Source organism: Bos indicus x Bos taurus, chromosome 1 (genome assembly GCF_003369695.1).
Source record: "Bos indicus x Bos taurus breed Angus x Brahman F1 hybrid chromosome 1, Bos_hybrid_MaternalHap_v2.0, whole genome shotgun sequence".
NCBI lineage: Eukaryota > Metazoa > Chordata > Mammalia > Artiodactyla > Bovidae > Bos > Bos indicus x Bos taurus.
Genome location: NC_040076.1, coordinates 108,137,000 through 108,163,572, shown reverse-complemented (window position 1 = coordinate 108,163,572; position 26,573 = coordinate 108,137,000). Strand labels below are relative to the sequence as shown.

Below are 26,573 nucleotides of genomic sequence, written 5' to 3'. Positions count from 1 at the left end.
TGCGTGATCTGCTGCGGCGTCACGTGAGCGGCCGCGGTCACGTGGGCACAGTTTGCTCTGGGCTCCCGCAGCGGCTTCCTCCTGGAGTTGCACTCGCTGTCATCTCTCGGTCTCCCGCGGGCTCGATGGAGGACGAGGAGGAGGAAGCGAGGGCGCTGCTGCCAGGCGGCTCGGACGAGGCGGGCAGAGAAACCCGGGCTCCCCCCGCTGCCTCCGGGGCGCTGCAGGCCCTCTGCGACCCCAGTCACCTAGCGCACCGGCTTGTGGTTCTATTGCTGATGTGCTTCCTTGGCTTCGGTGAGCCGGCCGGCCTGGTGGGGTGGGAGTGGTAATTAAGGAATTCCAGAGTCTCGGAGTTGCGTTGAACTCCTAGGTCCTCCCGCCCTTTTTTCCCTCCCTTCGCGACCCCACTGTTGCTGGCTATTCAGTGTCCCGAAGGTGGGGGGTCAGGGGACTGAGCTGAGCAACCTTTGTCCCACTCATTTGCTCTCGAAAGAAGTTCCAAAAGCTAGCAATTTGCCTTCTGGGACTATAGATATGAGAGAATCCCTAGATGTCAAGGTTCCTCTCATGACACTTTGTTTAGAGGGAATGCAGAAAGATGTAATCCCCTCCCCCAAAGAAGCCTCCAAAAATACTTTAAAGTATTTAAAGAATACTTTAAATTTTTTGATTGAAAAATTCGTTGGCAGTCGTTTGTTTCTCTTCCTCTTTGGTAAAAGGTATGAGTGTGTCTTGTTGATTGCGTCAGTGGGTAGATGTATTCTCGTCCTCTCTAGTACCCTCCGCTCTGCTAATGTGAAGCAGTCATACTGGACTGGACTTGTGCTGTTTGGTTTCAGTTACGAAATTTGGTGACTGTGAAAGCAGTTTCTGGAGATAATTTTTAAAATATCTGCTTATTATGTCCCAGCAACTAATTTTTCCAGTAACATTCTATGTCAGTATCAGCTTGGTGTGAAAGTAATAATGTATTTTTCGTGGACTCGCTGGATTTGGTGTAATCAACAGGTTTATGGTGGATACCTTTATGCTACTGCTGGAATAAATAAGAAGGCATGGAGGCTGCTTTGGGCTTTAAGTTTCTTTGTACCTCTTTCTGTTCCCTCTCTTCTCACTTTGTGGAAAGATGGTGCCCATTCATTAACTTTGAAGCCTGACATTGATATTCCTTTGATATGATATGATTCCTTTGACATTGATATGCCATTAAAACAGGATTCATGAAGTTCTGAGTTTAGGAACAAAAAATCAAGAACAACACAAGACACTTAAAATTGCCCCTACTTTAACAATGTATATTTAGTGATTTTTATGTTTACCTTCAGTGGGTTTCAGAAGCCAGAGGCATAACTTTTCTAATGACAGTTTTATTTCTTTTGAACTGGTGGTTTCTCATGTATACTTCTAGACAGAGTTAGTGGAGAAACAGAGGCAACATTATCTTGTGGCCTATCAAAACTCTTGTTGATTTTATTACTATAAAAAGTCCGACCTCTCTCCACTTCTTTCTTTCTGACCCTCCAGAAGATGTTACTATGTTTTAATCTAACCTTTTAGAACTCTATTTTATTCTTCTTCATTCCTGGCTGTGTATTTGCTGAGTTATTTGATCTTGGATACTGTTTGTGGAATTAGAATTCTTATTTTGAAAACAGATCTAGTCAGAGTAGTTAAACTCCATTCCTGTGTGCTCAAGTGGTGGCTTTAGGTAACATTACTAGGAAACTGCTGAGGATGTTTTTGACGTGTGTGTGTGTGTGTGTGTGTGTGTGTGTGTGTGTGTGTGTTGGTAGCTTTAAGGAAAATATAGCTGTTTCATGAAGATGCTAATAAAACAATAGACATAGGAAACAGGATGAAAGTAAGGTGGAAAACGGCTTCCCTGGTGGCTCATCTGGTAAAGAATCTGCCTGCAATGTGGGAGACCTGGGTTTGATCCCTGGGTTGGAAAGATCCCCTGTAGAAGGGAATGGCAACCCACTCCAGCGTTCTGGCCTGGAGAACTCCCTGGACTGTGTAGTCCATGGGGTGGCAGAGAGTCAGACACAGCTGAGTGACTTTCACTTTCAAGGTGGAAAAACAGTTGTTGATTAACTTCTTAATCCAGGTTCCCAGTATTTGCTGTGTATGCAGGCTGATAATTTGTAAATAACTTGGTATGTTTTCTCTGGGTTATTTGGCTGCAACTGAGTATTATTGGACAAGGAAGCAGTCCAAAAAAGTTTCCTAGTATACTTTAATTTCCTAGTATAAACATTTAAAATCACCATTGGAGTAGTAATTGCAACTTGAAACTTTTATATGGAAAGTATTACTAAAAAGAAATTTGCTTTTCCCTTTTCTAGGCAGCTACTTTTGCTATGATAATCCTGCTGCCCTTCAGATTCAAGTTAAACGGGTAAGTTGACTTTTCACCTTTGTTTCTTTTGTTGTCTCTCTGGAGCAGATACACTGCTGAAGCATCAGCTCTCAGATTGCATGGTCTGAAACATTGTCTAATGAATCCATTTGAACATCTGTTGTCACCAAATCTGTGTAGGCAAGGAGTATTCTTGACTTGGAATGAGTGGCCACAGAGAATTCATTTATGGCACTTATGACTTTATATTGTTTCATACCTTAGATAAATAACTACTATTTCTACAGTGCAGCCCAAAAAGTATTGCAAATTTTTGTTGGCATTTCTCTCTCCCACTGTGTAATCATCAGAATGACAGATGATTTGGTAGGAGAGCATTTTGCTTTCTTAAATATGTTATTGTTATTTCATTTTTAAAATGTGGATACTGATTCCAGAGGATTGTCCGTGTCGGTATTTTTGATATTTAAAGTTTCCTATGTATTTAGATTTTTTTTTTCCTTTGTAAGTTTTTTTTTTTTTATTTGATTCATTAGATAGGGAGAAATACACAGATTGGCCATTTACATTCTAGAGTGAATGAGAAAGACCAAGAATTAGTGAGGTGGGGGGAAAGGATATGCTAAAGACTGTCCTTTTTCATGTGAGTGAAGCCCCACAGCAGGTAGTACACAGGGAATAGAAATGTAGAAGATACAGGCGGATGTAGGCAGAGGTGATCCCCATAGGGCAAGAGCTGAGGGACGCTGAGCCCCACGGACTGCAGATGCAAGAAGTTCCCAGGTGGGGCCGTTTTTCTGGAGGTAGAGGCCAAAACTGTTAGTAACAGTAAATGATTAAGAAATGCCTCCACTACCAGAAAGAATGATTTGATTGTTAGTTGCTACACTTAACTGCTTTGAAAAAAATTGTTCTGTTTTCTTTCCATATAGGATATGCAGGTGAATACCACGAAATTCATGCTGCTGTATGCCTGGTATTCTTGGCCCAATGTAGTTTTGTGTTTCTTTGGTGGCTTTTTGATAGACCGAGTGTTTGGAATACGGTAAGCTTGGGAAAAATCTCACTTGTGGGTAAATATGATTATTAAGAAAACACAAAACTAGATTAAGTATTTCTAGGAAGAATTTATAGGAAGAACTGAATAAACTTGTGTATTGAGTGTGTTAATGTGCATTTGTTTGTGTGTGTGTGTAATTTTGGTTTTTGAAACTTGGTTGGTATTTCAGTTAAATGCTGCTCATGGCATATGGTAACTCAGTTATCTAAAGGTCAGTTATGCCCTCACTTGGAATCAGCAAGCCAGGTTCTGATTTCTGTTGCTGCCACTTGCTCAGCTTCTTAGTTCTTCTGAGCTGTTCCTAGATTCCTGAGCCTCAGTTTCCTCATTGGTAAAACATGGATAGTATTTCCTGCCTTGCAAGGTGGTTATAAGGATTGAGGGAGATGGGTGCACAGTATTTGGCAGGTATTTACTGTTTACCTCTCCCAGCCCCAGTGAGCTTTTCTCTTCTGCCTTTCTTTAGGCATTAAACTTTTTGTGACCACTCCAGTTAGATGCTGAGGAAGGCATCACATTATTAGCTTTGTCAGTTTTCATTCTGATGATTGTGTGCTGTTTGTGGAGACATTAGGAGGGATGTAGTCTGGAATATTTTCAGAAGGCAGAGGGCAAAATGACGATAGGCTTTCCAGCCATGTGTGGTGAAAAAGAAGAAACTATATGTGTTTAAGCTTGGGGACTAACTTTTAAACACTTTGATGAGTGTATAAAGGAGGACTTTAATTTGCTTCATCTAAAGGGGTAGAGTTTGCTTGAACTTGAAGGAAACAGATGCCATTTATGAGTGATGAAGATTTTGCTTGATCAGGATAACAGGAGAGGCCATGAGTTGTTTTGGGAAAACTTTCAGTAGACTGTGGTATTACCATTTCACAAGGATTTTTGGAGGGACTTGGGTTTCAGAAAGATGGTTTACTCATATAATCTTTAATGACTCTCCTAATACTGGTATTTTATTACTCTGGGGAAACATTAATGAGCTATTCAGAGTATGGAATGTTAGAGTAAGCAGATTGATATCATTTCTCATGGTCCCTGTTTTTCCTTTTAAAAATAGCTATTAGTTATACAGAATTAACGGAGAAGGCAATGGCAACCCACTCCAGTACTCTTGCCTGGAAAATCCCATGGATGACGGAGCCTGGTGGGCTGCTGTCTATCGGGTCGCACAGAGTAGGACACGACTGAAGTGACTTAGCAGCAGCAGCAGCATACAGAATTAAAACCACTTAAAAATTGTTTAATATAGAATTCCTTGGAATCAACCCTAAACTCAAGAAAAAATTTGTGAAGAATGTCCATTTTTAAATGGGAACCCTGGGAACTTCTTGAAGATTATTTAACAAGTTTTGTTTAAGAGATGATAATGGCTTAAACAAACATGCCCTTACCAAAGCCTCTGGAATCCCTTTGGGATTAGAGACCTCTATGGATTAGCATTCAGTCTCGGAAAGCTGCTGATTTCAGAGGCCAGCCATAACTTCATTTTTCTTCCTTTGGAGGGAATGCAGAGGAGTCCCAAGAAATCCAAAGTGAATTATTCCTGAAGGATTTGGTGATAAACTCTTAATTCCCTCTCTCTCTCTCTTTCTGACAGATGGGGCACCATCATTTTTAGTTGCTTTGTTTGCATTGGGCAGGTAAGACAAATGGTTCACTGATTACTGTGAACACTGTCTGTTGAATTCTTGTCTGCTTCCACCAGCGTGGATGTGTTTGGTGAAAGCCTAACTTAAGCAGAGTTCACAAATGCCCATGTGACATAATGCACAGTCCATTTTAAGCCTTGAGACAGATGAACATTGGTACTTAAATTTCACAGATTTACTAAGAAGAAATACTAAAATCATTGTAGAAGTTGTGTTTCATCTTATGTTACTTATTTTGGATTCCTTGAATTTTCTTTTTCATTGATCCTACATTATATTCCATGTTACAGGTTGTTTTTGCCCTGGGTGGAATATTTAATGCTTTTTGGCTGATGGAATTGGGAAGGTTTGTGTTTGGGTAAGTTATGCATAATTTCATTTGTCTTAACAAATTACTGTTTTGGGGGCTTCCCAGGTGGCTCAGTGGTAAAGAATCCGCCTGCAGTATAGGAGAATTGTAGGAGATATGAGTTTGGTCCCTGGGTGGAGATGATCGTCTGGAGGTAGAAATGGCAACCAACTCCAGTATTCTTGCCTGGAAAATTGCATGGGCAGAGGAGCCTAGTGGGCTATAGTCCATGGAGCAAAGCATTGGACACGACTGAGCGCCTGAACACATGCACACATTACTGTTCATTTATCAATTTATTAAAGATTTGCCAAAATATATTATTGTATATTCTGGAGAATTACTTCAAATCCTTGATATCTACCTCTCTTTCTCTCTTTCTCTCTCTCTCTCTCTATATGTGTGTGTGTGTGTGCGCGCGTATATATACACACAGAGACACACACAACTGCTCAATTGTTGTCTTAATTTCCTTTACAGTAAGCAACAATTTTGAGTGGTAATAGTTAATTCTGTATAGGGTTTGAATATTAAATAGTTTTCCAGAGATGATGTTTTTCTTAGGTGTTTTGCTTTTCTGTTGTATTGAAGACTGTGATTTAAACCTCATGTAGAGAAGTATGCTATGCTATGCTATGCTAAGTCACTTCAGTCGTGTCCGACTCTGTGTGACCCCATAGACGGCAGCCACCGGGCTCCCCCGTCCCTGGGATTCTCCAGGCAAGAACACTGGAGTGGGTTGGCATTTCCTTCTCCAATGCATGAAAGTGAAAAGTGAAAGCGAAGTTGCTCAGTCGTGTCCGACTCTTAGTGACCCCATGGACTGCAGCCTACCAGGCTCCTCCATCCATGGGATTTTCCAGGCAAGAGTACTGGAGTGGGGTGCCATTGCCTTCTCCGGTAGAGAAGTGTAGAACGTCAATTTCTAGCTTGGTGATTAATGGACATTTTGCTGTTTCTTAGTGGGTAATGTGTAGGTCCTTTTGAATCATGTTGAAAAGGCTTTAATGAGCAGATTACTAAAAGACCAATAGCTCTCAGTGAATTTCAGTGTCTGTTCTGTAAGCTCATTCTCAATTCAGCCTTGGGCTTCCTGCCTGGAGGGATGCAGACAACCTAACTTACGCTTTTTACAGGTACCAGGGACACGTAGCCATAGGTGACACATCCCCAAAAGTGCTCTAAGTGAGGAAGAAGGGAAAAATGGTTTATTAAAATGTGAAAGGGACTCAGAGATAGATGTGTGATCAGAAATGGCCATCCATATAGGATTTGGATTCATAGAAGAGGAGAAATATTTTTAGATGAGGACAGTGGTGAGGAGGACTCAGTGTTTGGATGCAGAGAAGAGGAATCTCTTACCTGAAGGTCAATATTTAGAACCTGCAGAAGGAAAATTAAAATCTGGAAAGTAGAAGAATGTCAAATATGGAAGATACTGCCTAAAAAGTGTGAATCTATGTGTTTTCACAAAGTATGGACCACTCTTCCCAGATGAACATTTTATACAGTGAAGATGATGATGTGGTAGCTCAAACTCCTTTTATTGCCAGGCAGGGTTGTCATTGCAGTGTATTAAATTACCTGTACTTAAACGCAGGTTTGTGTGCCAGGTGCACAGTGAGGTTCAGTGAAATGTAGGAGTTTAGAGCAGAGAAGGGTATGTTGCAGGGCTATGCAAGGAGACGAGGTGGCTCATGCCCTAAAAAGCTTCATGCTCCTGGAAGGGTTTAGGCAAAGCATTTTAAAAGATAGACGAAGCGGGGATGTCTCAGGGTACCTGATCAGCTCGTGTACAATTCTGTTATTGGCTGATGATGGGTGGTTATGATGGGAGGCAGTAGGGTGATGTCACAGGGGTTAACTCTATCAGTCCTTAGGCTCCCGGAGGCCTGGGCTGTGTGCTCATGGTCATCAAGTAGTTCTTTTGGTGGGGGCAGTTTTCACATCTGCAGCACAACTCAGGAAATTCATACCAAATACTATTATCTGTGTCCTTCAGAGAGGAGCTGCAGCAGAGCATACGGGCAAAGGCCTGTCGCAGGAAGGCCCCACAGATCCTGCTGGGTTACAAAAGAACCCTTACATCTTGGACTTTGTGCGTCAGGAATTTGGACTGGGTACAGTGTGAACAGTGTGTCTGTGCCCCTGACATCTGGAGCCTGGACTGGGGTGACTTGAGGACTGGCACTGCTGACCAGAGCACCTACGTTTAGCCTCTCTGTGGCTTGGCTTTCTCATACTGCGGTGGACTCAGGGTCGTTGGCCTTTGTACACAGTGGCTCAGGGTTCTAAGTGTCAACGTTTGAGTGAAAAGGCAGATACCCCCTTTTATATCCCAGCCCCACTTCCACCGCCTTCTCCTCGTTGAAGCAATCACAAGTCCATCTAGATTCAGAGGAGGAGTGTAGACACTACCTCTTGACGGGATGAGTGTCAAAATTTTACACCTGCTGCATTGCTAACTGTGGTATTTCTTTTAAAAGCTGTGACTTTTCTTTCCTTGTTTTAGGATTGGTGGGGAGTCCTTAGCAGTTGCCCAGAATACATACGCTGTGAGCTGGTTTAAAGGCAAAGAATTAAACTTGGTGTTTGGACTCCAGCTTAGCATGGCAAGAATTGTAAGTATGACAGATAACAAAGCCAAATAGGAAGCAAACGATTGACTCTTGTAACCATGTCTTAAAGATTACAGGATGAAATATATTTCTGTATAAGTTGTGTTGATTTTTTATATATTTTTCTAGACCGTAATGTACCATTTACCTTTAGTGAAGGCATTTCTAATCTTATTTCACCTAAGAGGAAGCAGTTTCAAATGCTAATTGAGCATTCCTTAGTTCAGAGATTCTGAGCATTGGGACAGACGGATTGCAGAGGTTTTATTCTCTAACTTCTTTACCCATTTTCGGCATTACTGCAGTGAACGTCTTTATGTATGGTCATCCAGGCTCTGCTTGCACATTTCTAGTGATAAGAAGCTCTCACTCATCTACTACAGTTAACTTTTTGTTTTTTAAACAAATTCTCAAAGTCGTGTCACTATATAAAAAGCATCCAAATACATTATTTTTATTATTATTTGTTTACTTGGCTGCCCTGGGTCTTAGTTGTGGCATATGGGTTCTTTACTTGCAGCACATGGGATCTTAGTTCCCCAGCCAGGGATCGAACCTGGGTCCCCTGCATTGGGAGCATGGAGTCTTAGCCACTGGACTACCAAGGAAGTTCCAACTATGATTAACTTAGTAAAGCCCAGTCTCCTATAGAGATGAGATCTGCCTGCACAAGTAGCTTTTACTGGTTGTTGGATTTTTGCCTTCCAGCGAGTATTTATTTTCTCTGTCAGGCACTAGCATTTTGCTTACGAAGACGGATCTGAAGGTCTTGGTCAGACATATTCATTTGCTGTGCTTGTCTAAACCATGTGGCCTGGGTTTCAGTTCCCTGACTGTGATGCTCCCGCCTCTCTGGACTTCACTATTGGTGCTCATGTTCCTTCCAGTATTTGGAACCTGGAAATGATCACGGTGTCTCATATTAGGTTGTCTGGTAGAGGGTACCCAGGGGAGCGACATTCAGTTCAGTTCAGTCACTCAGTCGTGTCCGACTCTTTGTGACCCCATGAATCGCAGCACGCCAGGCCTCCCTGTCCATCACCAACTCCTGAAGTTCACCCAAACTCATGTCCATCAAGTCGGTGATGCCATCCAGCCATCTCATCCTCTGTTGTCCCCTTCTCCTGTCCCCAATCCCTCCCAGCATCAGGGTCTTTTCCAATGAGTCAACTCTTCGCATGAGGTGGCCAAAGTACTGGAGTTTCAGTGTTAGCATCATTCCTTCCAAAGAACACCCAGGACCGATCTCGTTTAGAATGGACTGGCTGGATCTCCTTGCAGTCCAAGGGACTCTCAAGAGTCTTCTCCAACACCACAGTTCAAAAGCATCAATTCTTCGGCGCTCAGCTTTCTTCACAGTCCAACTCTCACATCCATACATGACCACAGGAAAAACCATAGCCTTGACTAGACGGACCTTTGTTGGCAAAGTAATGTCTCTGCTTTTCAATCTAGGTTGGTCATAACTTTCCTCCCAAGGAGTAAGTGTCTTTTAATTTCATGGCTGCAGTCACCATCTGCAGTGATTTTGGAGCCCCAAAAAATAAAGTCTGACACTGTTTCCACTGTTTCCCCTTCTATTTCCCATGAAATGATGGGACCTGCCATGATCTTCGTTTTCTGAATGTTGAGCTTTAAGCCAGCTTTTTCCCTCTCCTCTTTCACTTTCATCAAGAGGCTCTTTACTTCTTCACTTTCTGCCATAAGGGTGGTGTCATCTGCATATCTGAGGTTATTGATATTTCTCCCGGCAATCTTCATTCCAGCTTGTGCTTCTTCCAGTCCAGCGTTTCTCATGATGTACTCTGCATATAAGTTAAATAAGCAGGGTGACGATATACAGCCTTGACGTACTCCTTTTCCTATTTGGAACCAGTCTGTTGTCCCATGTCTGGTTCTAACTGTTGCTTCCTGACCTGCATATAGGTTTCTCAAGAGGCAAATCAGGTGGTCTGGTATTCCCATCTCTTTCAGAATTTTCCACAGTTTATTGTGATCCACACAGTCAGAGGCTTTGGCAAGTTGTTATAAACTCAACCTGAAAGGTGCTTTGGCCATCCCAAACCCTGTTCAGTTTTTTTTTCTCATAAACTCCTACGAATAGAGGTTTTTAAAAAGATTCTTGCCATTAAAAGTCAAGATTTTAAAGACTGTAAATGGCATGAAAATCCTTGGAACATAGTCTTAGGGAAGTAATCCAGTACAAAAAAATGCAGTACAAATGAAATATTTTTAATGTAATGCTTCATCTTATGAGATATATTACACTTATGTGTGTTGTATATATATAAAACATGTCTAATTTTTGTACACGTAGGCTTTTTCTAGTTTTCCAATATTATAAATAGAGCTGTTGTGCAGCAACATTCCAAAACTTGTCTATATCTCTGATTGTTTCCTGAGGCTAGATTGCGCAGAATGGAATTATTACTGAGTCAGAGGGTTTGTTTGGGTTTCTTAGGACTGTTGAGACATATTTCTGCCTTATCTTTTCAGAGATGTTTCTATCTCTGTCTTTGCGATATGAGAGGATCCTTCTTACTGTAGCTTTGATACTGCAGGCTATTATTTTTAAAAAGTCATTTTGTCAATTGGATAGGAAACACCCAAGTATTATTTTAATTTTTTTACCTTTGATAACTAGTGTGGTTTTCCACGTTTTCTAAATTTTATCCACAGGGACATTCTGGGTGCTTCATAATGTATCTTGGGCAAATCAAGACATGTCTGTAGCAGTTGGTGGATCTCATCATCCAGTAACTCCTAAAAGAAGGAAATAGGAGCAGTTGAGCAAGACTCATTCTCATTGATGCACTGTGATTACTAGTGATCTTCGGGTTCTTTCCTTTGTGGCCACAAACTAGTTAATAATCCATTCACCTTCATCCTGAGGAGCCCTAAGTTTCTCAAAAGGTGTCTCAGGCTTCTGTGATGCAGGGCTTATCAGATGGTAAGGGACCTGAGCTGGACGTGGAGTGAAGCAGAGCTCAGGCAGCCACCTCTGCAATAGCGAGGGTGGCTCGATTCTGGTCTGGATGGTGGATTTAGGGTCCTTGTGAGACTTGTGAGACCAGAGGAGTCCATCACAGAGGTGCTGGGATAGATGGAAGTTCAGTCTTTTTTTGTGTCTCTCATGTCCCTGCACTTACTCAGAAGAATTGTGGCAGTTCTGGCTTTACCTTGTCATGATTTTTTTGTTGGCTGAGTTGAGAGTTTGTCTGATTTTAAACACTTAGGCTATTACCATTACCCTTCAGTCAGTGGACTTCTCAGTTCTATTATTTTTCATGCCTTACCTGGGGGTTGGAAGTCCAGCAGCCTTTGGTTCTTCTTTGTTACTTTTAAAATGTCCTTATTTTGAGAAATATTTATTAAGTACTTGCTAAGCCAGATCACGTTAGGCATTTTAGATTTAAAGGGTTATTAAGACAATATGTCTTTAAGAGGCTTGTATTTTTGATGATATTGAGGAAAGTTTCCGGTAGGTCTTCATTTATACCTTCATGTTCATCTGAGTAGTGCCACTGGCTACCGTTTTGTGAGAAATAGCCATTTGTGCGATTTGCTGCGAGAATCTGGTTGAGGACCCATTCGTTTCTCAGTCTCCAGTGTCTGACCTTAGCAGTAGTGTTTAGGACACTTCCTTGATTTCTTCTCTTGGCTTCAAGGACCCCACAGTCTCATCATTTTCTTCTTGCTCCTGTACCTCTTTTTGCTGCGTCCATCTCAGTCTTCTCAACCTGTAATGTGGGCTGGGTCATCGGACACCTTCTCATTTCTTTTGACACTTAACTTCCTTGGTAATTGTATCTGGTTTTGAAGTTTTAAATAGCATATCTTTGCTCCTGAAGTTGTATTGTCCAGGCCTATCCTTTGAATTCCATCCCTTATGTGTAGCTTTCCTGCTGACATTTCCATGTGGATGTCTCGTAGGCGTATCAGACTCAACACAGCCAAAGCCCAGTTCTTGCCATTCCACCTACCATCACCCAAACCAGCTCATGCTAAAGGTTTCTCATTTTCATTTATGAACAGCTTTTATCTTCCAGTTTCTCAGGCAAAAACTTTGATGTCACTGTGAACCACTCCTTACCACTCGCTCAACTCTCTACCTATTTTCCAGCAGCAAATCCTGTCAGCTTTACCATCAGAATGTACCTGTAATCTGATCGCTTCTCATTGTGTCCTCTGCCAGTCTCCCCAGTCCGAGACCGTCATCCCTCTTCTTCATTATGGCAGCCTCCCCCAGCCAATGTCCTGGCTTCTGTGTCATCCTCATTTGTAGGGTGTTTTGAGTATAGCAGCCAGAGTGAGTGTTAAAATGTAAGGAATTGTACCAGTTCTCTACTTAGAATCCCAGTGGCTTCCCATCTCACTCAGTAAAAGCCAGAAGTTCTTTTATTACCAGTAGCCTGCCTTGCCCCCAGTTCCTCCCTGAGGACCTCATCTCTTCTGTGTCTCCTTCGCAGACACTGCTCTAGACTTTTGGGGCCAGGTCACTGGCTGTTCTTCGGTCTGGAGTGCTGTGCTTTTCCCCTGGGCAGTCTCACAGCTTCCTTCAAGTTCTTAATCCACAGTCACATCTCAGCAAGGTGTCCACTCCTTTCTATTCTCCTTCCATCCTTTATTTTTTGCTTATTTTTTAAAGGAAACATGTATTGCTATTTGATATGGGCTTCGCAGGTAGCTCAGTGGTAAAGAATCAGTCTGCAGTGCAAGAGACTTGTAGGAGACTCGAGTTCAATCCTTGGGTTGGGAAAATCCCCTGGAAAAAGAAATGGCAACCCACTCCAGTAACCTTGCCTGGGAAATCCCATGGACAGAGGAGCCTGGCAGGCTATAGTCCATGGGGCCACAGAGAGTCAGACACGACTGAGCACGCCATGCCAAGGACAATCAGAGGATGGATTTTTTCCCCAGATGTCACTATCAGGAAAAGCTGTGCTTTTTCTGAGCCAAAGTTTATTATTGTCTTGGGTACCCTGTAAATTTGGTAACTTGTGTTTTATTTTTGTTTGGGCTACTAGGAAGTTTTAGATGTACTGTGCTGTTTTGAATACTAGCATTTTCTATAAGTTGCCATTTTTGTGTAGTAATCTTAGCTGTGGCTTTATCTTAGGTTGTTATTTTTCCTTGTAGTGTTTTTTTTTTTTTTTTTTATAATTATCTGTTTTTTAATGATCCCTATTATACCTATTTCTCTAAGCTACTCACATCTTTTTTTTTTTTCAAGCAGGACAGATACAAATGAAAATTATGATTTTTTTTCTTTCTCTTCCAGGGAAGCACAGTAAACATGAACCTCATGGGATGGCTATATTCTAAGGTTGAAGCTTCATTGGGTTCTGCTGGTCACACAACCCTTGGGGTCACACTTATGATCGGTTAGTGAATCCTGAAGTCCCACGTTTTGCCTCTTTTGAAAGCTTGTTACACAAAGGGGTGTGACAGAGAGGGGAACCCGGCTTAGACCACGTGCTTATGGTTGTGCCTGCACGATTCACTAGTTCTTGGACCTGATTAGACACAGTGAACATAGTAACGTCATTCATCCCATTTGTGTTTTTATTTCCACTTTCTTAAAATGAGGATCTTGTCCCGTGTGTGCTGTTGTGATGAGCAAATGAGAGTATATGTGAGAACTTGGAAAGCAGTCAGGGAGTTTATACCTCCCTGTAAGGTGTTCGTTAATAGTCTGTAGCAAAAGGGAGAATTGTTGCCTTTGATCAAATTCAGTTTGCTTATGGAACTTACATTTTGTAGATGTCAGAGGTGATAGGATGTGATTAGAAACCTACCAGGTTGGGAGCCCAGAGTCTGGATTCTGGTCCTGACTCATCTTTGACAAGGAAGTTAACCTCCATGTCTTAGTTTTCTGTAGAAGTGTGGCTGTTTGCCTAAGCCATATAGATCACTTCTGGCACCAGGGTCTGTTGGCTAAGGCTGGGTTGTGCTGGTTGCCAGCTGGGTCAGTGAGAAGCGGATGAGGCTTCAGAGAACTCACCAGCTGTGTCTCTCTGTGTGGTAAATTTGTCTAACTGAGCCCCATGGGGTATGGAGAACTGCTTGCAGAGCCCTAGGGAGACTTGCGGGTGGTGAGCTGCAGGCTCTGTACCATCTTTTATTCCTTATAATTCCTTGGTACAGGATGGTAAAGGGAGGACTGTTCTGTGCTTAGTTGCTCAGTCATGTCTGACTCTTTGCAACCCCATGGACTGTAGCCCCCGCCAGGCTCCTCTGTCCATGGAGATTCTCCAGGCAAGAATGCTGGAATGGGTTGCTATATCCTCCTCCAGGGCATCTTCCTGACCCAGGGATCAAACCCAGGTCTCCCTCATTGCAGGCAGATCTTTACGATCTGAGCCACCAGGGAAGCCCAAGAATACTGGAGTGGTTAGCCTGTCCCTTCTCCAGGAGATCTTCCCAACCCAGGAATTGAACTGGGGGGTAGTGAGAGGTAATGCTAGACTGGCAGCTTGTTTCTAGAGACCCCTCCTCCCTTCCCCTCCCTCTCAAATCCTTTGCCTCTCAAATGCTTTTTCTTACTCAAAAATGCTCTTCAGTACTCTTTCTAGTTCCCTCCATGATGAAGAATTTGATAATACATTTTAAAGAATTTTAGAGCCAGGAAGGATCTGTGCCATCAAGTCAAAGCTTCTTATTTTACAGATGGGAAAATTGAAGCTCAGAGAGGTTAAATTCCTTGCTCAAGATCAGTCAGCTTGTTAGTGCCAGAAGCAGAACTCAGGTCTCCTGACTCTGCAGTCTTTCATATGTCATATTGCATCAGCCAATTAAAGATTCATTAGCTTTACTAAACTTCTGTTTATTAAAATCTTGAGAAGCATAAACTTTCTTCACTCTCTATCCTGGTTCACTTTAATGATATGAGTCAGCATTGGTGACTAATGCTGATTGCACGGAGGAGAGAGTGGGCTGTGCTGTGGGAGGACTGGTGCCCTTGGGGGCGCCACGAGGTGGGGGCAGGGGCTAGACTTGGGAAGGGGTCAGAAGAAACATGAACTGGTGCCCTTGGGGCCACCATGGGGTGGGAGTTAGACTTGGGAAGGGGTTAGAACTAACTTGAGCTGGTTGGTACCCTTGGGGTCGCCACGGGGCGGGAGCAGGGGTTAGACTCGGGAAGGGGTCAGAAGAACATGAGCCGATCATAGGATCAGACTTTGCTTTTGCAATTCTATCCTCTTCCCCTGCCCCAGTATCCATCAATAATGGGTGCTTAGACTGAATTAAGAAATTCGGACTAATTTGCTAGCTGGTCATCAGCTTTCTTTAATCTGTATTCTGATTATAAGACTAGACTAGTTTGTTCTAGCCTTTCTAATCTCCAACCTTCTCCTGGGAAATAATTAATGTATAGTAATAGCAACTGTTACGTGTTGAGTGGTTCCCATATGCATTTACTTTCCTTCTGTCCTGATTTAGTAATTGTAGTTTTTTCGTATATGCCTCCAGATGCCATCCCTTTCCGTGGCTAAGTTTTCTGCTGTTAATATAATGTGCTGCCTTTTAGGAACCTTCAGTCTGGTTCTGTAAAAAATCTCTCTCTTTTTATAGGGGGTATAACATGCATTCTTTCACTTGTCTGTGCCTTGGCCCTTGCTTACTTGGATCAGAGAGCGGAACGAATCCTTCATAAAGAACAAGGGAAAACAGGTTAGTCTGAATGCAAGAAAACTTAGGCTTTTGGGAATTATGGCCTTTTTGAGATAATTTACAGTGAGGTAAGTTCTTAATAGTAATGTTGTAAACCCAGCGAAGCTTATTAATACATGCTTATTAAATCTTTTTCTTCCACTTAAATTTTAAAAAAAATTTTATATTGATGTATATTCAGTTTAAATCTTTTATTTCCAAATCTATTTCCACTTGTCTAAAGTTTTGGATATGTTTTTTTCCCCTGTAAGTGATTTTGGCAGAATTTACCTTCTTGATTGTACTTTGTATATTTTCAAAGTGATAAGTGTTCCTGGAGGAGAGGAAGAAGGTAGATACTAATCTTAGATTTTATATTTTTCTATTGTCTTTTAAAATTATCCCCAAAGCTGTGTTCTAGTAATTTACTGAGAAAAGTTTTTTTTTTTTTTAACTGAACTGCAAAAGTTAATCAGGTGATAAAAGAAAAAGAATCTTGACTTAGAAATGCAGAATTGCACTGACAGCATCTTTCTTGTCTCCTCTCAGGAGAAGTGATAAAGTTAACTGACGTGAAGGACTTCTCCTTACCCCTGTGGCTTATATTTATCATCTGTGTCTGCTATTATGTCGCCATCTTCCCTTTCATTGGACTTGGAAAGTAAGTAATTTCTAGCCTTCCATTTTTGTTCGCTAAATTATGAGAATTTAATCATATAAGTGTAAATTTTTAAGCTGTAAATTTTTGTTAGTATGTTGTTAGTATGTTCATAGAAATTGTTTTACATCCTGGGATACAACTGTTTTTCTTAGCTTGAGGTTTGTTTGCTCAGTCACTCAGTTGTGTCCGACTCTTTTGCGACTCTGTGGACTGTAGTCCGCCAAGCTCCTCTGTCCGTGGGATTCTCTAGGCAAGAATACTATAGTGGGTTGCCATGCCCTCCTCCAGGGGATCATCCTGATCTAGGGATAAAATCCACTTCTCTTGCATCTCCTGCATTGACAGGCAGATTCTTTACTACTGAGCCACCCAGGAAGCCGTAGCTTAAGGCTTAGTATTGGTTTAATTCTTGTACCAGGTTTTTGAGGAAATACCTAAGTACAGTTTTTGATTCGTGATACTGATTTATTTTAATGCTTGATTTTGGATTTGTATTCTTTGTTTCCTCTTTATTCTTTTGCTAGGAAGTCTCTTACTGAGAATGGAGATGGTGCATTAGCTCATAGTGACGAGGCACATCTGCATTTGTTAGACTGCAGTTCTACCAGACTCCAATTCAGGGTTTAAGTCAAATTCTTTGCTTTATCTCCTACCTCCTCTATGTTTTTGTAGGCACCTACTTAAACAGAGTGGGCTACTCTTGTGCCTCAGTTGGTAAAGGATGTGCCTGCAATGCAGGAGACCTGGGTTCTATCCCTGGGTTGGGAAGATCCCCTGGAGAAGGGAAAGGCTACCCACTCCAGTATTCTGGCCTGGAGAATTCCATGGACTGTATGTATAGTCCATGGGGTTGCAGAGAGTCAGACACGACTGAGCAATTTTCCCTGTCACTTAAACAGAGCAGTGTGTGAGTGTGTGTTTGTGGAGAAACGTCTTTGTAATCATAATCCTTAAATTCAGTCTTTCATTTTACAGTTTGAGAAAGGAACCTTATACATTATTATTATATAGCAAAGGATGCATCCAGTATTATTTTTAAGAAAAAGAAGCCATCTTGGTTTCATATAGTAATATATTTGGGTTTCTGAAAATTTGTGTGTATTATTTTCTGTATATGTAAAAGAGGAAAAATTAGGCATCAGTGTATTTTATTTAGTTGGTCAAGTACTTACATAAATACTAAAGCTTTAGCCCGTTGCTCAAAGATGAATATCAAATAAGATGGGAAAACAGTTCAGAAAGAAGGGGAAGTTGACTATTTTATTCAGTATTATTTTGCTTTTATTTTTACAAAAACAGAATAATTCTCTCTAAAGGGTTTATTTTTTTCCCCCCTCTCTATTTTAGAGTTTTCTTTACAGAGAAATTTGGATTTTCCTCCCAGGCAGCCAGTGCTATTAACAGGTATTCCATTAATTCTGTGAATGCTTACTGTGTGCTTAGTGTGGGTCTTTAGTTATAATCCCGTGTTAGAGCCAGAAAAGATTTATGTGAGCTAACGTCTATAGTGTGAAACCAAGTCTGTCTTGGGTCTTGATCCTGAAAATGGCCATCTTTACATTCATGGAAAACCAGCGAAGTCTTGGATCACTTTTATATCTTTATATTTCTATTTACTGATGACCATTTTAGAAGAATGTTAAATGAGCTAGGAATTTTAGAATTAAGGACTTTTGGATTTTTTTTTTTTTTTGCTGTGATATCTTTTATTAAGTATCTTTTGTATTTTCTGGGCAGTGTCGTATATGTAATATCAGCTCCCATGTCCCCAATATTTGGGCTTCTGGTGGATAAAACAGGAAAGAACATCATCTGGGTTTTGTGTGCAGTGGTGACCACACTTGCTTCCCACATCATGCTGGCCTTCACACTGTGGAACCCCTGGATTGCAATGGTAATGTGGCTGCTGACACCGCGGGGCTCGGGGAGGACTGTACAGCACGTAGCAGAAGCCCTGCTCGGTCTCTGATCGCAGTGCTCGTGATAGTGGGGCAGACAGACTTGATGTCCGTTTCCACAGGATAACTATTTTTAAAGTATATAAATAATAGTCATCAATACATAAAGTCTTTTTGATTTCATTTGGCTGTATAGTACTCTCAATGCTAATGGAGAATTTGAAATAAAACAGTCGTATAAAAGCCAAAATGCCTATTAGTTCCATTTACTTTTCATTAAGAAAAGTCATTCCATCATTTAGCCCCAGCATCTATGATTTTACATTTTTTGGTCTCTGACTCTAAGTAGGTCAAAGAGTAATGATGAATTCATCAAGTTTTTGTTATTCATCAAAAATGTCATTTTTTAAGGCCACAGGCTGAAGTGCTATATTTCTTAACTGTTAATAAAAGAATATTGTGAATATATCTATTTGTGCCCTTGGTGAGAAGTCTGTGGGATGGATTCCTAGAAGTAGAAATGCTAGAGCAGAGGTTTTGCACGCTGAACATCTTGGTGGATGCTGTGAAGCCTCTGCTGTAATAACTTTCTACCCATTTAGGACTTTACCAATAATATATGAATGTGTTTGTTTTTTTTATTAATAGTGTCCTCGCTATGTTGGACACTGGCATTGTTTTAATTGTTGCCAATTTGATAGAGATAAATGATGAGTGATCTTATTTTAACTTAAATCATAAAGTCTCTTCTTTAATTGGAGAAAAAGTTAGCAGTAGGTGCTGTTTAATGAGCAGTGATTGTTACTGGTTCTATGCTTGGCTCTCTAGATGGGTGGTGATGACCCAGAGGTAAGATAATAGACTACTGGCATAATGTTACCATGATTGCTTAATTTGTAATTCCTAATGAATACTGGAAAATTAGCTTTCCTGAGACATTGGTAATGACTTTTTGCAAATTAGCTTTATTTTCTTACTTGGTGTATTTTGTCACTGGAGGAATACTGTTAGAGAGGGGCCAGGACCTTTCTGTATTGAATGTGAATTTTTAGCCTAATTATTTTGTAACGCAATTTGTGTGGATATGCATGTGTCAGTTATTATGTCACTGTTGCTAATCTGCATCAAAGGAAAATCACCTTTTGGTAAATATAAGCGTTTTTTACTCTTTTCTGTGTTGCTCTCTGTAGTGTCTCCTGGGACTCTCCTACTCATTACTTGCCTGTGCCTTGTGGCCAATGGTGGCGTTTGTAGTTCCTGAACATCAACTGGGAACTGCATATGGCTTGTAAGTGTTTGCACATGGATCATATAATGTCTCTCCCTGCTGTGTCAATTTAATTATCTTATAAAAATCCAGACCTCTTGAATCTAGTCATCTTCAGGCTTTTGGGACAGCTCTGAACCTCGAAATAAGCAGAAAAGTCCGTTAATCTATTTGTGTTATTATTGTGGCAAAAAAATGCACCAAGCCCCTAATAGGAGAACTAGCGATAAGCCACCCCGTAAAAGGGCATTGCTTGCTGACCATCCTGCTGCCTGTTTATCTGTAGACTTCTCAGTGAGACACTGCGTCCCTGTCCTCTCTGGTGGAAAAGGCCAAAGCGGGGAACCACATCTATGGTTGGCATTCGCTTAGCCCTTTGTCTCCTTCAGCAGGAAGGTGTCATGTTCATCCTGCCCTTGCTGAGGCAGATTCCCTTACCTGTGAGCCTAAAGTTAAGTAGTGGAAACAGTCATGGAAAAAAAAAAAATCTAATCAGATCATTCTTGGTTAAAACATCTCTTAGCATTAATAATATGTGGTTTATAGATACAATTATTTATAGTGACTTGCTTTTTGTGTATGATGACTTTAGAATTGATATATATATTTTTTTGATTTCTTAAATTGTAGCATGCAGTCCATTCAGAATCTTGGGTTGGCGGTCATTTCCATCATTGCTGGAATGATCCTGGATACTCGGGGATACTTGTTTTTAGAAGTTTTCTTCATTGCCTGTGTTTCCTGTAAGTGCGCCACCTGGCAACATTTAGTTTCTTCTAATATGTGACAGAATGTCCTTGTTTATTGGAGAAGGAGATGGAAGCCTGCTCCAGTATTCTTGCCTGGAGAATCCCATGGACAGAAGAACCTGAAGGGGTCCTGGCAGGCTACCGTCCATGCAGTTGCAGAATCAGACATGACTGAAGTGACTTAGCATGCGCACGTTGTCATTTATACTTGAAGGTTTTTGTTACTGTTCTTTTCCCCGCTTTTAAAAACCAAATCCCTAAAGTGTTGCACTCAGATTTGCCTAATTCTTAGCCTATGCATCTGTTTCCCAGCTAGTGATTTTTTTTTTTCTTTTGGTAGTACTATTTTTTTGATCTCTCAGTTTTTAAAATTATTTTTAATTGGAGATAATTGTTTTACAGTGTTTTGTTGGTTTCTGCCGTATAGCTGTGTGAAGCAACCATAAGTATACATATGTCCCCTCCCTCTTGAACCTCCTTCCCCCAAAACCCACAGAGCACGAGGCTGAGCTCCCTGTGTTACACAGCAGCTTCCTCCTCCAGCTAGTGACTTTTCAGTTCTGTGAAGAGTCATCGGCACTTTTCAGGAGATTCCTATCCATAAAGGTAGCAGTGGAGTCTACTTTCTGTTCTGTTCTAAATATTTGTTCTTTTTACTGGTAAACGTTATGTTATACAGTGCAAAGAAGAATGTAGTACAGATACATGTTACAGCGTGAATGAACATTAAAAACATTCTCAGTGAAAAAAGTTACACAGAAAAAGTCACCCAGATTCCATACTCATCTTGTCTGTTTCATAAAGACTTAATTTTTTTTTTTAAACAAAACACTTTCCCCTTTAGAGTAGATCCATTTGAAGGGTCCTGAGTATGTCCCTAGTGTGAAGATGTGGACATTAGTGTGGCTTAGGGCTGAACACTCATGATTTATTCATTAGTCTGTTTTGAATTGTTTTTATTGTTAGTCCTGTTATTTAATTTTACCAATAAATCATTTATTTAATGATTCATTGGTTAAAAATAGGAAGCATTAGGAAACTGCTGAAACTGCAAACATAAATCAGTATTTTTCCACTGATGTGTTCACCTTACACATAAATTGTGTTCATCTGAAGAAAATGTCACATAACATACCAAGATGTCTTTTATCCTTCAGTAAGTTGTATTTAAAATGGTATACTCCAGTGGTAATTTTATCTGACTTCATTTACAGGAATAAAGACTATGGTGTGGTATTTGCAGATGATTGCTATGACTAGCCTGAATGCATTTTATTATCTCAAAATTAGCAGAAATTAGCACATCACATTTTAAAAAATATATAATTTCTTCTTAAATAGTGGGCTGTATATGAATTAATAGACTTCCCTGGTCTGGTGGCTTGGATGGTAAAGAATCCACCCATCTTCCAGATCCCTGGGTCAGGAAGGTCTCATGGAGAAGGAAATGGCAACCCAGTCCAGCATTCTTGCCTGGGAAATGCCATGGACAGATGAGCCAGGCGGGCTACATACAATCCATGGGGTTGCAGTTATGATTACATAGGAACCATTGGGGAAAAGCACAGGTATTTAAGGATCCTATGTTTTTTTCACTTCCAGTGTCCCTTTTATCTGTCGTCCTACTCTACATGGTGAATCATGCCCAAGGTAAGAGAAATTGAGGTATTTTTAAAATTAATTTATTTTTTAATTGAAGGCTAATTGCTTTATAGAATTTTATTATTTTCAGCCAAATATCGACCACAGTGGACAATTGTTTGGGGCCCTTGGATTGTCTCCATGCCCCTGTAGAGGCCAGTGCTTTAGTTCATGTAATAACATTCTGTTTATAGTGTTGAAACACATTTTCCTTCATAGCATATAATTATGTGTTCTGGACCCTCACATTTATTTATTAAAATTGTTGTTCTGTTCTTGCTGGTCAGTTCAGTTTAAGTTTTGTGTTAGATGTTATTTTTTTATTATCATAAAGAAGTATAACTTTTTAAAAAAGTAACCTGAAGTCCTTCCTATATACTTAAAGTATAATTGTGATGACTGTTGTAGCCTGTGTCTTATATTTTTAAAAAATGAAAAGTGAACATATTTTTGGCTGAAGTTTGCATTTTAAGGTTGAAAGTGTTTGGTAACAGAATGAGAAATTACAGGTTTTTTTCATTTGCTTATATTTGTTTTTGTATTTTTTGTCCTTAATAAAATTTTTATATTACCTTTATTAATTTGTCTAAACTGGCTTACCCACTAAGGGTTGTCATGTATTTAGAAAGATGACTATATATGATGTTTAAATAATTTTAGGTCATTTCTTTTAATGTCTCTTAATTTTCACTACTTATTAATAGTACAGTGTCCCCAAACCTTGAGCAATACATAAGTCCAAATTTCTTAAAAAATGCTAACATTAAGGAGTGATTATTTGTATCATATAAGGATTCTTAAAAAACACTTTTTCCCTCTTGGGACGTTTTCAGGAGATAAACTATTTTTCACCTTCTGCAGCTTTTTTTGTTACTTTAAGATGTATGTGTGCATGTGCAAATTGGCATGTGCGTGTTTGAATTTTACTTCTGATAGTTAACATTGAAAAAATTCCACACTTGTATGTATTTTAGGTGGGAACCTAAATTATTCTGCCAAAAAAAGGGAAGAAATGAAACTTTCTCATGAAGAGTAAGTATTGAAAGAGAAAAGTCTTTATTTTTAAAATCTTGACGCATTAGCAGTTTATTTCAAGATTGGGTTTAGACTTTTAAGAAATTAGTCTCTTGAGTTTTGAGAGCTAACAGTTACCTTTGGGACTACTGTAACATAATTCTTGTTTGTATTAGAAAATTTTTAAAGGGTGGATATCAAAGATTAAAATAAAATGAAGGGAATAAAAAGCAAATTGGGCTTTAACTTTCCTTCTGAGAGAAGAGAGAGAGGCCTGCAGTATTTATAATTTATTGGAGGAAAGGGCTTTGTCCTCACTTCCTGTGCTAGGCTTACCCTTTCATTCTTTCTCGTATTTTCTTTTTCTTAACTAATTATTGTTGTTCAGTTGCTCAGTTGTGTCTGACTTTTTGTGATGGTTGAAATAATCTTTTACTATCTAGTTGAGATCAGATCAGATCAGTCGCTCAGTCGTGTCCAACTCTTTGTGACCCCATGAATCGCAGCACGCCAGTCCTCCCTGTCCATCACCAACTCCCGGAGTTCACTGAGACTCATGTCCATCGAGTCGGTGATGCCATCCAGCCATCTCGTCCTCTGTCGTCCCCTTCTCCTCCTGCCCCCAAATCCCTCCCAGCATCAGAGGCTTTTCCAATGAGTCAACTCTTCGCATGAGGTGGCCAAAGTACTGGATAAGATAAGATAGTTGATATTAACTAGTTAGGATCATCTTTTATTTCCTCCTGGTACTAACATGCTATTCTGTATTCTCTTACTTGGAACAGATTAAAGTATATAGTGTGGAATTGAAGTTAAATCAGTTTTTTCCATGAGTGTATGCTGAACCATAGTAGTGACTATTTTTTTTTTTGAACTTTTTATTTTACACTGGGATACAACCAATTAACAATGTTGTGATAGTTTCCGGTCAACAGTGAAGGGACCCAGCCATAAATATACAAGCATCCGTTCTCTTTTAACCGTCCTCTCATCCAGGCTGCCACATAACACTGAGCAGTTTGATGTGCTATACAGTAGTTCCTTGGTGGTTATGCATCTTAAACACAGCCATGTGTACCTGTCCATCCCAAACTCCCTAACTGTCCCTACCCGGCCCAGCAGCCATGTTTGTTTTCTAAGTCTGTGAGTTTATCTGTGTCCTGTAAGTTTATTTGCATAATTTCTTTTTAGATTCCACATATAAGGGATGTCATGCAGTGCTTCTCTTTCTCTGTCTGACCTACTTCACTCAGCATGACACACTCTAGTTCCATCCTTGTTGCTGCAAATGGCATTATTTCATTCCTTTTAATGACTGAGTAATATTCCATTGTATATATGACCACATCTGCTTTATCCATTCCTCTGTCAGTGGACATTTAGGTTGTTTCCATGTCTTGGCTATTGGAAACAATGCTGCAGTGATCACTGGGGTGCATGTATCCTTTTGGATCATGTTTTTCTCTGGATATATGCCCAGGAGTGGGATTGCAGGGTCATATGGTAGCTCTGTTTTTAGTTTTTTTAGAAGTGTCTCCATATTGATCTTCATAGTGGCTATACCAATTTACATTCCCACCAATAGTATAGGAGGGTTTCTCTCTACACCCTCCCCAGTATTTATTTATTGTTTGTGGATTTTTTGATGATAGCCATTCTGGTGGGTGTGAGGTGATGTCTCATTGTAGTTTTGATTTGCATTTCTCTCATAATTATTGATATTGATAATTATTGATGTTGAATATCTTTTCATGTACCTAATGGCCATCTGTATGTCTTCTTTGGAGAAATGTCTATTTAGGTCTTCTGCCCATTTTTTGATTGGGTTGTTTATTTTGATGCTGTTAAGCATCATAAGCTGTTTGCAAATTTTGGAGACTAATCCCTTATGAGTCACATCATTTGCAAATACTTTCTCCTGATGATTCTTTTTCTTGTTATTTCTAGTTTTTTAGATATTGAATTTTTTATGATTTAAAAAATTTATTTGTAAATATATACCGTGTAAGTTTTATGAATTTTGAGTAGGCTGAAATAGGATAGAACAAGGCTGTGTTTTCTGGAGATTGATTCTTGCTTGTCTCAAATTCCTTTTTTTTCTGGCCACACCTTGAGGCTTGTGGGATCTTGGTTCCCCAACCAGGGATTGAACCTAGGGCCTCAACAGTGAAAGTGTGGAGTCCTCCCAGTGGACTGCCAGGGAACTCCCTCAAATTCCCTTTTAACATAATAATTCTACTTCTATAAATAGTTGTTGTTTTTAAAATCATGTTTTAGAAGGATTTTTAAAGTCAGAGATACTCAACATTGTCATATGTTAAGTGAACAAAAGGTAAAAATGCAAATATATCCTAATTTTATTCAAGAAAAAGTATGCAAGCATATGTATTTCTTAAATCCATTACTTGTATATAATGGAAAAAAGGCTGAAAGAAAAATCCCCAAATATTACCAATTCCATTTGAATGGTAGAGTTAGAAGAGTTTATTTTTTTTCTTGGCTTTTCTATTCTTTCTGAATTTTCTACATTGATCCTGTGTTACTTTTATGGTCAAAAGGAGTGAAAAGATTATCCAGCAAAATGTGTAACTTAATACTTGACACTGCATGTTTTTTATAGTGGTTATGGTTTTCATTTTGTAATGATGGGGTTTTGTGGGTTTTTTCCCTTCCCTTTTTTGATAATGTATTATATTGTGTTTTACAGATGAGAAGTTTAAATGACTGTGTCATGAGATTGGGCTGCACACATCACTGGTTTGAAAACCTCCATTTTTTTAAAAAAAATTTAGAGTTTAGTCATTAGGAAAAATAATAGTTTGGAGAGATTTTATATTTATATTTTGAATATACCTATTGTAAAGCATAACTGTGAGGACTGTGTCTTCTGTATTGCTGAAAAATTCTGCTTTGGAATAGGCTTATCAGTGGTGACGTTTGCAAAATTGCACCTGGTACATGCAGGTGATTTTGAGTAAGGACAGTAAATAATGGAAATCTTTGGATATTGTATTGACATAATTTTCACAAAATCTATTTAAGGATTTGGCCTTTTTTTTTTTTGATCTTAAAGCAAAAAAAAAAGCTTTTGAAGTGATAGAAAGGATGTTTTATATAGAATAAATAATGGCATTTTAATAGGCATTCCCTTTTGTAATAGGGGATATTTGAAACATACTTTAATGAAGTCTCATTTCCACATATAGCAGATTGTTTTCTCTCTTTAGTTATGAGAGCTTGCTGACCCTTTTGAGCTTCTGTATTTATCTGTTACTGAGAACCCTAATCCCTTAGGGACATGATTTTGTGGTACAAACTTTTTGTATGATTTTTCCTATAGTCCAGTTAATTACTAAAAGTTATGTAACTATAAATTATGATAATTGTATATCTACACAGATAAATAAAAGCGCTGCAAAAGAAATACTTGATGTCTTTAACTTTTGACTTAAAAAACATTAAAACACTGATTTTAACTCTTTATTTATGGGGAAAATTATTTATATAAAAAGGAAATCTAAGTTGGAATACAGAAAATTTGCCTAGTTACCGTCATTGAAAGATTATGGGAGTAGTTTTTCCTCCAGAGTAGGACCTTAAGTAACATTTATGTCTTTTGCATTAAATAAAATATGGATATGAAATTTTT

The 26,573-nt window shown here is 39.7% G+C and overlaps 1 protein-coding gene across 2 annotated transcripts; it reads left to right on the top strand.

Annotated features, from left to right (window-relative positions):
- The first annotated feature begins 26 nt into the window (after positions 1-26).
- MFSD1 (major facilitator superfamily domain containing 1) lies at positions 27-26,343 on the top strand. 2 transcript variants are annotated; one of them, XM_027542586.1, is made up of 16 exons: positions 28-297; positions 2,349-2,401; positions 3,295-3,407; positions 5,023-5,065; positions 5,365-5,432; positions 7,936-8,044; positions 13,323-13,425; positions 15,617-15,715; positions 16,244-16,355; positions 17,703-17,759; positions 18,093-18,249; positions 19,444-19,541; positions 20,151-20,263; positions 21,872-21,919; positions 22,885-22,942; positions 25,632-26,343. In XM_027542586.1, the coding sequence occupies exons 1-16, from the start codon at positions 126-128 to the stop codon at positions 25,633-25,635; spliced, it is 1,407 nt and encodes a 468-aa protein (XP_027398387.1). In that variant the 5' UTR covers positions 28-125; the 3' UTR covers positions 25,636-26,343. The 2 variants fall into 2 exon arrangements, with proteins under 2 accessions (XP_027398394.1, XP_027398387.1); XM_027542593.1 differs by lacking the exon at positions 25,632-26,343 and having other exon boundaries at positions 27-297; positions 22,885-22,946.
- Positions 26,344-26,573: the final 230 nt, after the last annotated feature.

Excerpts from the sequence above, each read along its gene's own strand:
- MFSD1 (XM_027542586.1), top strand. The coding sequence starts at position 126 with ATGGAGGACGAGGAGGAGGAAGCGAGGGCGCTGCTGCCAGGCGGCTCG. Across the intron at positions 2,402-3,294 it reads TTCAGATTCAAGTTAAACGG|GATATGCAGGTGAATACCAC; the intron begins GTAAGTTGACTT and ends CTTTCCATATAG. Across the intron at positions 21,920-22,884 it reads CATGGTGAATCATGCCCAAG|GTGGGAACCTAAATTATTCT; the intron begins GTAAGAGAAATT and ends TATGTATTTTAG.